At 41.9% G+C, this 13,385-nt stretch overlaps 1 protein-coding gene across 2 annotated transcripts in view; it reads left to right on the forward strand.

The window, feature by feature from the left end:
* Positions 1–7,118, forward strand: part of LOC118402704 (molybdenum cofactor biosynthesis protein 1-like) — a 48,607-nt gene extending 41,489 nt beyond the window's left edge. Inside the window, exons 10-11 of one of the 2 annotated variants that reach the window (XM_035800890.2) lie at positions 3,405–3,452; positions 4,355–7,118. In XM_035800890.2, the coding sequence (XP_035656783.1) occupies positions 3,405–3,452; positions 4,355–4,542 (236 nt within the window). In that variant the 3' untranslated portion in view covers positions 4,543–7,118. Of the gene's footprint in view, positions 1–3,404; positions 3,468–4,354 lie in introns of both variants that reach the window. The other variant, XM_035800906.2, reaches the window with a different exon arrangement.
* The last annotated feature ends 6,267 nt before the right edge of the window (positions 7,119–13,385 follow it).

Below are 13,385 nucleotides of genomic sequence, written 5' to 3' on the forward strand. Positions count from 1 at the left end.
GTTTTCTTCTTAAGGTTTGAATCCGACATCTTCGTGTCGAACATGATGGAAGCATCATGTTGGTTTGGCAATGCCACTGTCAGCCGGAGAAACATGCTGAGAAGGAGTATTACCACAGCAAGCAAGGTACTTGGAGTCAAACAGACAGGCCTGGATGAGATCTTTAAGGTCAGGGCCCTCCGTAAGGCTCACAAAATCATTTTAGACCCAAGTCACCCCCTGTACCTGGACTTTAAATTACTCCCCTGTGGGCGCAGGTATAGGGCACCCCTCAGCAGGAAAAATAGAATGAGACAATCATTTGTGCCAAGAGAGCGAGATAATGACACCCCATACTCTCCTGGAAGAGAAAGTGTACATTTCGTTAGCATTCACTATGCTAATCTTAATCAGCAACCCAAAAGTTTTAATTACAAACAAACATGATAATGAGAAGTCCACTGTCCTCCCTCCACTCATTGAATTGTTTGTTTTAATCCAACCCAACGTTTACGTGCCTTTTATTTAGCATGTACTACGCTTGGACATCAACATTTATCTCGCCACCAATTTTAACGATTTACTATGACTGGTTTCTCTTTTCCCCCATGACTGGTCTCTCCAAGGTTTTCTTCATTTGCAAGGAGTTTTTGGCCTTGACATTTTAAATTAGTTAACTTTTTCAATCCATTCCCTTGGCATTTCGCATAGATTCTTCCAACCCCAAAATTGGTTCCACACGCGTCGCCATGTCACATTATCCAGGTATTGTTACTGGTCGGCTGGTCAGAGACATGGGTAGTAGCTGTATCGCTTTCGATTCTGCCTGTTACCTTGCTGAATGTAACACCCTGTCGTACATTTTGGCAATTTCTTATCGTACGGAATTACTGATTACTGTTTCATCCCAGTGAGAATGTTGGTCCACTACTCCTGCAATAGCCATTTTGATAACATGTTTCAAATCAAATGTTATTTGTCACATGCTCCAAATACAACAGTATATTGGAATGCATTATTTGTCTCCAGTACTTGAAAACATGAATAACTGTACATACATAACTGTACATAGATACATTGCCTTGCAAAAGTATTCATTCCCCTTGGTGTTTTTCCTATTTTGTTGCATTACTACCTGTGGATTTTTATTTGGATTTCATGTAATCGACATACACAAAATTGATGAAGTGAAACGGGGGAAAAAACGGAAAAGTAGCGCGTGCATGTATAAACTCTGGTTGGCTAGGGTGACAGCATCCTCATGGGGGGCCTCTCCATGGCCTCGATCTGTTGGACAAGCATTGTGATATGATGTTTATAATATGACATAAATAGCAGCAAATGTATACAAGCAATAGCAGAAAATGGCACATGCGCTATACTGTACACTGGCAGCTAATAGTGGTAGGCGACCTCAACACACATACAATAGCTGAGGAATGGCTAGGCCCTAAAAATTGTCAAAGATTCCAGCCACCCTAGTCATAGACTGTTCTCTCAGCTACCAGACGGCAAGCGGTACCGGAGTGCTAAGTCTAGGTCCAAGTCATAAAACTGTTTCATGAACTGAAATAAAAGATCCTAGAAATGTTTCACACGCACAAAAAGCTTATTTCTCTCAGAATTTGTTTTCATCCCTGTGAGTGAGCATTTCTCCTTTGCCAAGATAATCCATCCACCTGACAGGTGTGGCATATCAAGAAGATTATTACACAGCATGATCATTACACATGTGCGCCATGTGCTGTGGACAATAAAGGCCACTCTAAAATATGAAGTTTTGTCACAACACAATGCCACAGATGTTTGAGGGAGTTGGCATGCTGACTACAGGAATGTCCACTAGAGCTGTTGCCGAATAATTTAATGTTAGTAGAGAAATTAAGGTTGTTTTAGAGAATGTGGCAGTAGGTCTAACCGGCCTCCCAACCGCACGCCACTGTAACCACACCAGCTCAGGACCTCCACATCCAGCTTTTTCACCTGCGGGAACGTCTGAGACCAGCCACCCCCCCAGAATAACTTCTGCACAAACTGTCCGAAACCATTTCAGGGAGGCTCATCTGCGTGCTTGTGGTCCCCACCTGGGTCTTGACCTGACTGCAGTTTGGCGTCGAAACCGACTTCAGTGGGCAAATGCTCACGATGTCTACTAGCACGCTGAATAAGTGTGCTTTTCAACTGTACCGGACAGATGGCAGACAGCATGTATGGCATCGCGTGGGCGAGTGATTTGCTGATGTCAATGTTGTGAGCAGAGTGCCCCGTGGTGGGGTTATGGTATAGGCAGGCATAAGCTACGGACAACAAACACGATTGTATTTTATCGAGGTCGATTTGAATGCATAGAGATACCGTGACGAGATCCTGAGGCCCATTGCTGTGCCATTCATCCGCTACCATCATTATGTTTCAGCATGATGGCCCCATTTCGCAAGGATCTGTACACAATTCTTGAAAGCTGAAAATGTCTCAGTTCTTCCATGGCCTGCATACTCACCAGAAATGTCACCCATTGAGCCTGTTTGGGATGCTGTGGATTGACATCTATGATATCTGTAGAGTCCCAGTCATTTGAAATCCTTAGACTTAGTTTGAGCCAATCAGTTGTGTTGTAACAAGGTAGGGGTAATATACAGAAGGTAGCCCTATTTGGTAAAAGACCAAGTCCATATTTCAAGAACAGCTCAAATAAGCAGAGAAATAACATTACATCATTACCTTCAAGAACTTTGAAAGTTTCTTTAAGTGCAGTAGCAAAAACCATCAAGCTCTACAATGACCCAACACACCACCAGGCTTTGTAAGGGCTATTTGACCAAGGAGGGTGATAGTCCTGCAACAAATTACCTGGCCTCCACAATCACCCAACCTCAACCAAATTGAGATGGTTTGGGATGGGTTGGACCACAGAGTGAAGGAAAAGCAGGAAATAAATGCTTAGCATATGTGGGAACTCCTTCAAGACTGTTGGAAAAGCATTCCAGGTGAAGCTGGTTGAGAGAATGCCAAGAGTAGGTAAAGCTGTCAAGGCAAAGGGTGCCTACTTTGAAGAATCTAAAATTATTTATTCGTTTTAAACTTTTTTTGCTTACCACATGATTCAATATGTGTTATTTCATAGTATTGATGTCTTCGATATTATTCTACAATGTAGAAAATAGTAAAAATAAAGAAAAGCCCTTGAATGAGAAGGTGTGTCCAAAGTTTTGTGTGTGTATTCTCTTGTAAAGGATCCCAGGGGCTCCAAAGTCCTCACATTTAGTTTTTTTCAGACAGGTTGAAATGTAGAATGGGACTCTCTATAGAGACAGTGGTAGGTGAGGCTCCCACACAAATCATAATTTGTTTATCTTTTATCTTGCCCACCTTTTCCATTGAAGTCTTCACAAAAACTCACTCTTTCTCCCCGTCCCTCCCCGCAGGCATGTTCAGCATCTCCCAGATGAAAAACAGACCCATGATCCTCATCGGTGGGTGACGCGGCTGTACGTAACACTCACTCATTCGCTTCCCCTCTTTCTCTCCTCTACCCCTCTCCTCACCCCCCTCTCTCTCTCCTGCACTCCTACTCTGATCTTCGCTCTCCTTCTAATCTCGTACCCTCAGTCCATTTGATTGAATTTGATTAAGTGAACACAGTTGTACTAGGCTGCTGATTTTTCTACTTCTATGAGTATTGGAAGTTCATTAATAAACTGAAAAGGTGCATTCCACTACCTACTGTGCTGGAGTGTGTATAGTCTGAACGGGCTGATTTACTGCCACTTGCAGTTAATGGAGTCAGAGTCAGTAAAGAAAGCAAGACCTTCTCTGCGGCATGGAAAGGAGACATCTCACCGGCACATTTTCTGGTCATGTGAGTGCGAACGGGGATGGACAATAAGTAGACCAGAGCCAGCAGTTCCCTCTCTCGTATGAACATGCCAGAGATTATGGAGGAACTGGGAGAGAGGGATTGCCCACTTACATGAACCTTTAAATTTTTTTACATGATAAACGTCTTGAGTCGTTCATCTTAATTTATCCACCATCTTTGATGGAATGTTTGCAAAGGAGAATAAATCATTGGCTGACCCCTCCTGTTTAGCAAGTCCCACCCAGACTTCTCCTAAATGGTGAAAGCCCTCAATGGCACTGCACACGAACCCACAGAAGCGACCTCTGAGTGGTGATACCAGCTGCATCGTATTCTTCTGGTGTGCAAAATGGGAAAACATGATCCACTTTTGGATCGAGGCCTTTTTTACCTCGAAATCAACTTAAGTAAAATTACTGATCGAATGGCAATAATGATAATATTGCAATCTGTTTTTGTTTTGTTTTAAATGTTGACTCCCTAAACCCTAATCTTAATTTCATCCCTGTCTCTCAGACACCACACCCCAAAGGCCCCTGTCCCTGCCCAAGTCCAGAGTCTGCCAGTGGTCCTCCCTCCCCTCGTCTATGTCCCAGATCCTGCAGTCCTTACCTCAGCTAAGGCCCTCCAACTGTACCACTCCAGAAGTGGAAGCGGCCAACCCAATAAGGATGCATCGTGCCATTCCGGCTACACAGTTTTAACAGTGCTGCCTGATGTCAGCTGTTTCGGGAACCTACCAGTGTTGAAGGAGCCCTCAGTGCTTCCATATTGTCAAAAGAATCCTTTACAGTGGTGCCACTGGCCCCGCAGAGAATATGGGATTGATGACTTACTGACAACCCCCAGTTCTCAAACCAAGGCTGCTGATTCTGTCATGCACACAAATGCATTGAGTCACAATGACATAAACTGTCTCAGGTACACACTTGCCAGGAATCCAAACTTAATAAAGAATGTCTCTACAAGGAGCCCTGAGATTCCCTCCCTTCGCACACTACTGAGAAACGCTAAAACAGGGCCCCACCTAAGCCAGCATAGCATAAGGCAGTGCCACAGACAAACCTCCAGAGATGACCTCCAAGCCAAACTCAAAACAACACACACAACACACCCACCCCCACACACTTGGGGGTGGGTGCAAATTCCTCTGACTCCCCCCAAGCCGGACAACACCACCACTGCCCTGCTGACCCACACAGATGCCTAAAGCCAAGCCTCCATGGAGGATGTGGGCAGCAAACCCCCCCACACATCGAAGCACCACAGCTACCAGTCACCTGGGCCCCACTGCCTTCCGCCTGCTCCGGAACAACCATTTAGCCAAGGGTGACGCAGGCAACATGGGCGCACTCATCCCGCTTTGCAACCTGCCACCCTTAGACCGGTCCTCTGTCGGCTTCGACCTCGATGCCATGCGGCTGTTGTTACTGCGACCGCCTAGGCTGTACCAGCCTGTGATATCCAGATGGATACGCTGACTGCGGTCACAGTGGCATCGTTGACGCTTTACGTCATGTGCAAGGTGGTGAGTCACAACATCACCATCACAGACATCAAGCTAGATGAGCGGGGAAAAAGGACTTCCAACGTGAGCCCTAACCACTAACTGGAAAATGATCTCCACGGCACCAGGTTTGGGGGTCAGTACATACGGTAAAGGGATCAATGGAATGCAGACCATATCTAACAAAGTGGATATTCATCAAATCAGTCATTATTTATATTTAATAACAGGCACACAATGTGGTAACTAAAATCTGAATTTGATATATTTGGTTGTTTTTGCTGTATGATATCTAGAAGTTGTTCTTTTCGGGTTTAGAACTAAATGCTTGTGTAAACTGGTAGCATAGCATGCCATATAGAAATCGGTGGTGGTAGTCATTTTTAAGTGTAATGCAATTGATTGGTGACGATGACATGAACTTGTATTGGGGTTTACAAGCATTATACTCTGATTTTTACCCCAACAGTGTGAAATACACAAACAATAGCCAACATTTTGATGGCCGCCATTGCAGAAATTCTGGGTCTATGAGCATAGGGGGAACACATGCGTGGTTGTTTTAGTTGAACTCTTACCTGATCTATACAAAAAAAAAAAAAAGCTGGTTTAACACAGGTGGTGAATTGATAACTACATTTCCCAAGTTGACTGAATAAAAAATGAAATTGACCCCAAACCTGCATGGTACATCTCCTTTCAAAATCTCACATTTTTTGGGAGGATCAGGAAATGCCTCACTGCAAGTCATCTACTGATGAAGTCCATCTTCATCCACTGATGAAGTCCATCATCTTGTCTGGCTGGTAGGCTGTGCCATGACTTGCTGATCAGTATTGGTGCTTCCATTGTACCAGATTCTTATGATCAGAAATGTTTATCTGTACAGTACATCTGCAGACCTGCCAACCTGCACACATTTTTTTCTCCAAATCAGTGCAGATGACGGAATGGCGACAAGGAAGCTACTTTTGTGATACACTCATAATGTTGAGGCTACAGTCCTTTTTGGGAAAGAAAATAAATATGGACTAGGGCAGGGATCATCAACCAGCTGCGGGATGATTTTATTTTCTTGAGCGGATTGTCGGGGTCCCGGAACATTATTACAAATTATTTGTCGACTGCAAGTAGCCCAAACCGATACCTGTATGTTTGACTAAAACTGAATCATTTCAAACACGAATACTTGAACAGATTTCTTAAATAAAATCAATTGGAGCTGATTTCCTGGTGTTTTTACAGTCCAACAATAAATTCCACACATTTTGGGCTCAAACTATTTCATTTTTCAAATGAAACCATTTGGCCCACGGGCCGCCAGTTGGGGAACCCTGGACTAGGGTGTGCGTTAACCTCTCAAACACCTGTGATAAGACAATCGGAGTCAATTACTGTTTGTTGCCTCATGTTCTAAGGCAAGTGTCAAACTCATTCCATGGAGGGCTGAGTGTCTGCTGGGTTTAGCTCCTCCCTTGTACTTGATTGATCAATAAGGTCACTGATTAGTTAGGAACTAGTCCCCTTACCTGGGTGTCTAGGTCTTAATTGGACACAAATTGAAAGTAAATAATGATAATACACTCGGCCCTCCATGGAATGATTTTGACACCCATTTCCTAAGGTTACACTAAATTAATTTGATAATTTCACACAGTAAAGTGCTGTACACTGATTGTTGAATATATCCAGTTACTAATTGTTATCTTTTCTATGTTCATTATTCAGCACTGCCTTTGGAATACTAATTAAATAAACAAGCTAATATGTAAACATTGCACTCATTATTATTTTTACTTAAAGACCACACCCAAATCTAGTATTTGGTGTAATGCATGTGGTTTTCCTTTTTGTCAAACATTATCCTGATTTTCACTTTTCACACCAAAGTACGTTCATCTCTAGGAGACAGAATGAGTCTCCTTCCTGAGCGGTACAACGGCTGCGTGGTCCCATGGTGTTTATACTTGCGTACTATTGTTTGTACAGATGAACGTGGTACCTTTTAGGCGTTTGGAAATTGCCCCAAAGGATGAACCAGACTTGTGGAGTTCTACAATTTTCTGAAGTGAATTTTCCTATCCTGCTAAGCATTTAAAATGTAACGAGTACTTTTAGGTGTCAGGGGAAATGTGAGCAGTAAAAAATACATTATTTTCTTTAGGAATTACATTTAAGGAATGTAGTGAAAGTTGTCAAATATAAGTAGTAAAGTACAAATATCACAAAACTACTTTAAAGCATTTTTACTTTAGTACTTTACACCACTGCAAAACATGTATCCTGTTTGCAACAAGGCAATAAGGATTTTTTTTTTATATGGCAAAACAATTAACTTTTTGTCCTGAATAAGTGTTATTAGATTTGCCATAAACATAACACATTACTAAGTACTACTCTCCATATTTTAAAGCATAGTGGTGGCTACTTCATGTTATGGGTATGTTTGTAATCGTTAAGGATGGGAGTTTTTCCAGGAGAAAAAAATCAACGTAATGGAGCTAAGCACAGGAAGAATCCTAGAGGAAAACCTGGTTGTCTGCTTTCCACCAGACACTGGGAGGTGATTTCACCTTTCAGCAGGACAATAACCTAAAACACAAGGCCAAATCTACACCGTGTTACCACGAAGACTGAGTGTCCAAGTTACAGTTTTGACATAACTTTACTTCAAAATCTATGGCAAGACCTGAAAATGAATGTCTAGCAATAATCAACTACCAATTTGGCAGAGCTTGAATAATTTAGAAAATAATGGGCAAATGTTGCACAATCCAGGTGTGGAAAGCTCTTAGAGATTTACCCAGAAAGATTCACTCAACTGTAATTTCTACAGTAGTGTGAATATTTATCAAAATGAGATTTGTGTTTCACTTAAAATAAATTAGCAAACATTTCTAATAACATGTTTTCACGTTGTCATTATGGAATAGTGTGTGTAGATGGGTGAGATTATTTGTTATATTTAATCCATTTTGAATTCCGGCTGTAACACAAAATGTGTAATATGTCAAGGGGTATGAATACTTTCTGAAGGCACTGTAGCTAGCTAGCAAGCTAGTGAACCAAATACACTTCTGTCATAGTTCATTCAAATGACCCCTTACCCTCCTTACCCTGTAAGCAGTCTATTTACAAGGTATGACAGTAGTTGATGCTTTGGTTTACCTGACCACTGTTTCCAAATACTGCATTTGTGGCACAAAACCAATGCAAGTCAATGGTGCCAATTTATTATATTTTTTTGCTCTGTGTCCAAATAATCTACACGTTTATCGAGCTACACAATCAATTGTGCATACTTTATAATCAATTGTAACTATGCACAACTGTCATTTTACAACCAACAGTTTGTGAACCACTGGGCTAGATAGTAAAACAATTTAAGGCATTTATTTATTAATCAATACTCCCACATTATTTAAACCATTTACTAGTCATTAAAGTTTTTGCAGTCCCTAATCTAAATACTATATAATTAATGAGTGACCAGTTCAATTTCTCACAAAAAGAAAGGCATGCCATTGGTAGACCTTCCAGCAGTGCCTTTGTCTCAAAATCAACTGGAACATATATATATCTACGTTAAAAGAATGAGGAAATATATATATCTCAAACATTCTATATACAGTGCATTCGGAAAGTATTCAGACCCCTTGACTTTTTCCATCTTTATTCTAAAATTGATAATTTTTCCCCCTCAATCTACACACAAAAGCACATATTGACAAAGGAAAAGAGGTTTTTCGAAGTTTTTGCAAAAGTATACATTTTTTTTTAAACAAATGCCTTATTTACATACATATTCAGACCCTTTGCTATCGGACTCAAAATTGAGCTCCGGTGCATCCTGTTTCCATTGATCATCCTCGATAATCCTACAACTTGATTGGAGTCCACCTGTGTTAACTTAAATTAATTGGACATGATTTGGAAAGGCACAAACCTGTCTATATTTGATTGGAGTCCACCTGTGTTAACTTAAATTGATTGGACATGATTTGGAAAGGCACAAACCTGTCTATATAACGTCCAACAGTTGACAGTGTATGTCAGAGCAAAAACCAAGCCATCAGGTCAAAGGAATTGTTTGTAGAGCTCAGAGACAGGATTGTGTCGAGGCACAGATCTGGGGAAGGGTACCAACAAATTTCTGCAGCATTGAAGGTCCCCAAGAAAACAGTGGCCGCAATCATTCTTAAATGGAAGAAGTTTAGAACCACCAAGACTCTTCCTAGAGCTGGCTGCCCGACCAAACACAGGAATCGGGGGAGAAGGGCCTTCGTCAGGGAGGTGACCAAGAACCTAATGGTGACTCTTGACAGCTCCAGAGTTCCTCTGTGGAGATGGGAGAACCTTCCAGAAGGACAACCATCTCTGCAGGTAGTTACAGTATTGTCCCATCACTGCAACTCCCTTACGGACTTGGGAGAGGTGAAGATCAAGAGCCATGCGTCCTCCGAAACACGACCCTGCCAACCACAGCTAAAGAAGTCACTGAAACCCTTAACAAAGAGTTGCTGTCTGTTTTGGAATGGGTGGCCAGTAATAAACTGGTCCTGAACATCTATAAAACTAAGAGCATTGTATTTGGTACAAATCAATCCTTAAGTTCTTGACCTGAATCTGGTAATGAATGGTGTGGCTGTTGAACAAGTTGAGACTAAATGACTTGCCGTTACCTTAGATTGTAAACATCTAGATTCAATGGTTGTAAAGATGGGGAGAGGTCTGTCTGTAATAAAGAGATGCTCTGCTTTTTTGATACCATACTCCAAAATGCAAGTTCTGCAGGCTCTAGTTTAGTCAAATCTTGATTATTGTCCGGTCGAGTGCTGCAAGGATAGACCTAGTTAAACTGCAGCTGGCCCAGAACAGAGTGCCATGTTTTGTTCTTCATTGTAATCAGAGGGCTGGTATAAATACTATGCATGCCAGACTCTTGGCTAAGAGTTGAGAGAATGACTGCATATCTTCTTTTCATAAGAAAAAATGTGATGGAAATCCCAACAGACAACTTTACACACAGTTCTGACACACACACTTACCCCACCAGACATGCCACCAGGGTTATTTTCACAGTCCCCAAATCCAGAACTAATTCAAGAAAGCATACATTATTATATAGAGCCATGATTGCATGAAACTTTCTCCCATCTCAGATTGCTCAAATAAACACAAAACATGTTTTACAAAAACAGATAAATCAGCACCTCACAGCATCAGACTCTCCCCTATTTGACCTAGACATTTTGTAAATGCATGGATATGTAGGCTACGTGTGCCGTTCTGTTCTTGTCTATTGATGTTCTGTATTATGTCATGTTTTGTGTGGACCACAGGAACAGTAGCTGCTGCTTTTGCAACAGCTAATGGGGATCCTAATGAAAAAAAACAAGCTGCACTGCTTCTTGACACAGCTCGCGTAACCCGGAAGCCAGCTGCACCAATGTTGTCGGAGGAAACACCGTCCAGCTGGGGACCGGAAATCCCGGCTGACCAAACCCTCCCTTAACCCGGACAACGCTGGGCCAAACCCTCCCTTAACCTGGACAACGCTGGGCGTGCGCCGCCTCACGGGTCTCCCGGTCATGGCTGGCTATGACACAGCTTGGAATCAAACCCGGGGCTGTAGAGACGCCTCAAGCACTGTGATGCAGTGCCTTAGACACATGTGCCACTCAGGAGGGTATAAAGTGTTAGTGATATGGGGACACTCCCACTGTGTACAGTGTGACTACCTTCTCCCACCAGTAGAGGGCAGTATTTAGCTTTGATACCCTTGTTTTTCTTGTGGTATCATGTGGTGTAAGTTGTTAGACCACAGGATAATTAGTATCAGCGTGTGTTAAAGGTAAACTCAGAGAAATGAAGTTGACATGAGCAGCACTGCAGATATTGAGATCACACACAGTCACACACACTATCTGCGCATGAGCATGGGTTCGTGTGGTAGCCAGGGGACCAAAAAGAGCCTCGTGCTCTGAGTTGTTGAGGAAATTGACCCACTCTGCCAGTTACTTTCTGCATCTGCGTCATATCGCTGAGTCTACCTTTAAATGGTTGGTCAGCATTAGCATGAACGATATTAATGAAATACACAAAGTGCAAGGGACAACAGTTTATTGCAACCCTACAAAATGACAAGGTGAGCAAAGATTTGAATATAGAAAAAGGGTTCTCATTCAGTCGGGAACCATCCAACATACACAGAACCACAGTATAATTATTTATATATTTTTATTATAACATTTTGTTATGCTGCGTATACATACAAAATATAGCAAACTAAGTAAGGCAAATAAATAGGGGTACAATTTACAGGAAAATGGAACATCCCTCAACTTTTTGTTGTTGTTGACCTTTTTACCTTATTTTAAACAAGAACGGTATACTTTTTTGTTGTTGACCTTTTTACCTTATCTTAAACAAGAACTGTGTACTTTTTTTGGGACCTTTACCTTATCTTAAACAAGAACAGTACTTTTTTTGGGACCTTTACCTTATCTTAAACAAGAACAGTACTTTTTTTGGGACCTTTACCTTAAACAAGAACAGTACTTTTTTTGGGACCTTTTTACCTTATCTTAAACAAGAATGTGTACTTTTTTTTGGACCTTTTTACCTTATCTTAAACAAGAACAGTGTACTTTTTTGGGGACCTTTTTACCTTATCTTAAACGAGAACGGTGTACTTTGAAAACATTTTTTTTTTTTTAGAACAGTCCATTTTTCGGTGGAGCGTTTTGTCAAATCAACCATAAAAATACTGACTCCGTACAATTATACAACCTCTTAAAATCGTGTGCAACTTTTCTCAAGCAATACAAATGTGTAACATTTTGCAGGCATTAAAATGAAAGGAAAAGTCAAAAGATCACACTTTGTGCACCCCTCTTTGGGCATGTGGGCCATCGCCAAGTGCATAATCAGACAGAAATGTGGTGGTGGACTAACATTCTAGACACGCCACAAGATGCAAAGCAAGTGATGTAGACAAGAAAAGTGAGGACCAAAAACTCTTGCTAAACTGGAGCATCCCCCACTAGGGATGCCCATGCTTGCCTACTAACACATATGTCGTAAGTCCCGCCCTCTCAATCTCTAATTATACTCCAGCCGGAGTACCCAACTTCACTTGCGTTTTTTCTTTCTCCATCTAACGGGGGCACCCTTTCACCTGGGGGCTCAAATAGGTAGCCCACATTGGTGTCTGAATGGAAATGTCCCATAATAAAAGTGCATTCAGCAACAAGCTACATTTTCTCAAATGTTATCTTCAAACTCCGCACTGCCAGTCAATGGCCAAAATAACATATACCTATACCAAATATGTAACAATACAAACACATAATACTGTAGATTTGTTAAAATACCCCTCAGTACAGTAAGTACACTATATATATATATAAAAATGTATGTGGACACGCCTTCAAATTAGTGGATTCGGCTATTTCAGCCACACCCGTTGCTGACAGGTATATAAAATCGAGCACACCGCCATGCAATCTCCATAGACAAACATTGGCAGTGGGATGGCCTTACTGAAGAGCTCAGTGACTTTCAATGTGGCACCGTCATAGGATGTCAAATGTATGCCCTGCTAGAGCTGCCCCGGTTAACTCTTAAGTGCTGTTATTTTGAAGTGGAAACATCTAGGAGCAACAATGGCTCAGCCGCGAAGTGGTATGCAACATGAGCTCACAAAACAGGACCCCCCCGAGTGCTGAAGCGAGTAAAAATGATCTGTCCACGGTTGCAACACTCACTACAGACTTCCAAACTGCCTCTGGAAGCAACGTCAGCACAATAACTGTTTGTTGGGAGCTTCATGAACATGAAATGGGTTTCCAAGGCCGGGCAGCCACACAAAAGAACACTACCTGCCCCAATTCATAGTGCCAATGTAAAGTTTGATGGAGACGGAATGATGGTCTGGGGCTGTTTTTCATGGTTCGGGCTAGGCCCCTTAGTTCCAGTGAAGGGAAATCTTAATGCTATAGCATGCAATGACATTCTAAACGATTCTGTGCTTCCAAC

The sequence above is a fragment of the Oncorhynchus keta genome, chromosome 2 (genome assembly GCF_023373465.1).
Source record: "Oncorhynchus keta strain PuntledgeMale-10-30-2019 chromosome 2, Oket_V2, whole genome shotgun sequence".
NCBI classification, from domain to species: Eukaryota; Metazoa; Chordata; class Actinopteri; order Salmoniformes; family Salmonidae; genus Oncorhynchus; species Oncorhynchus keta.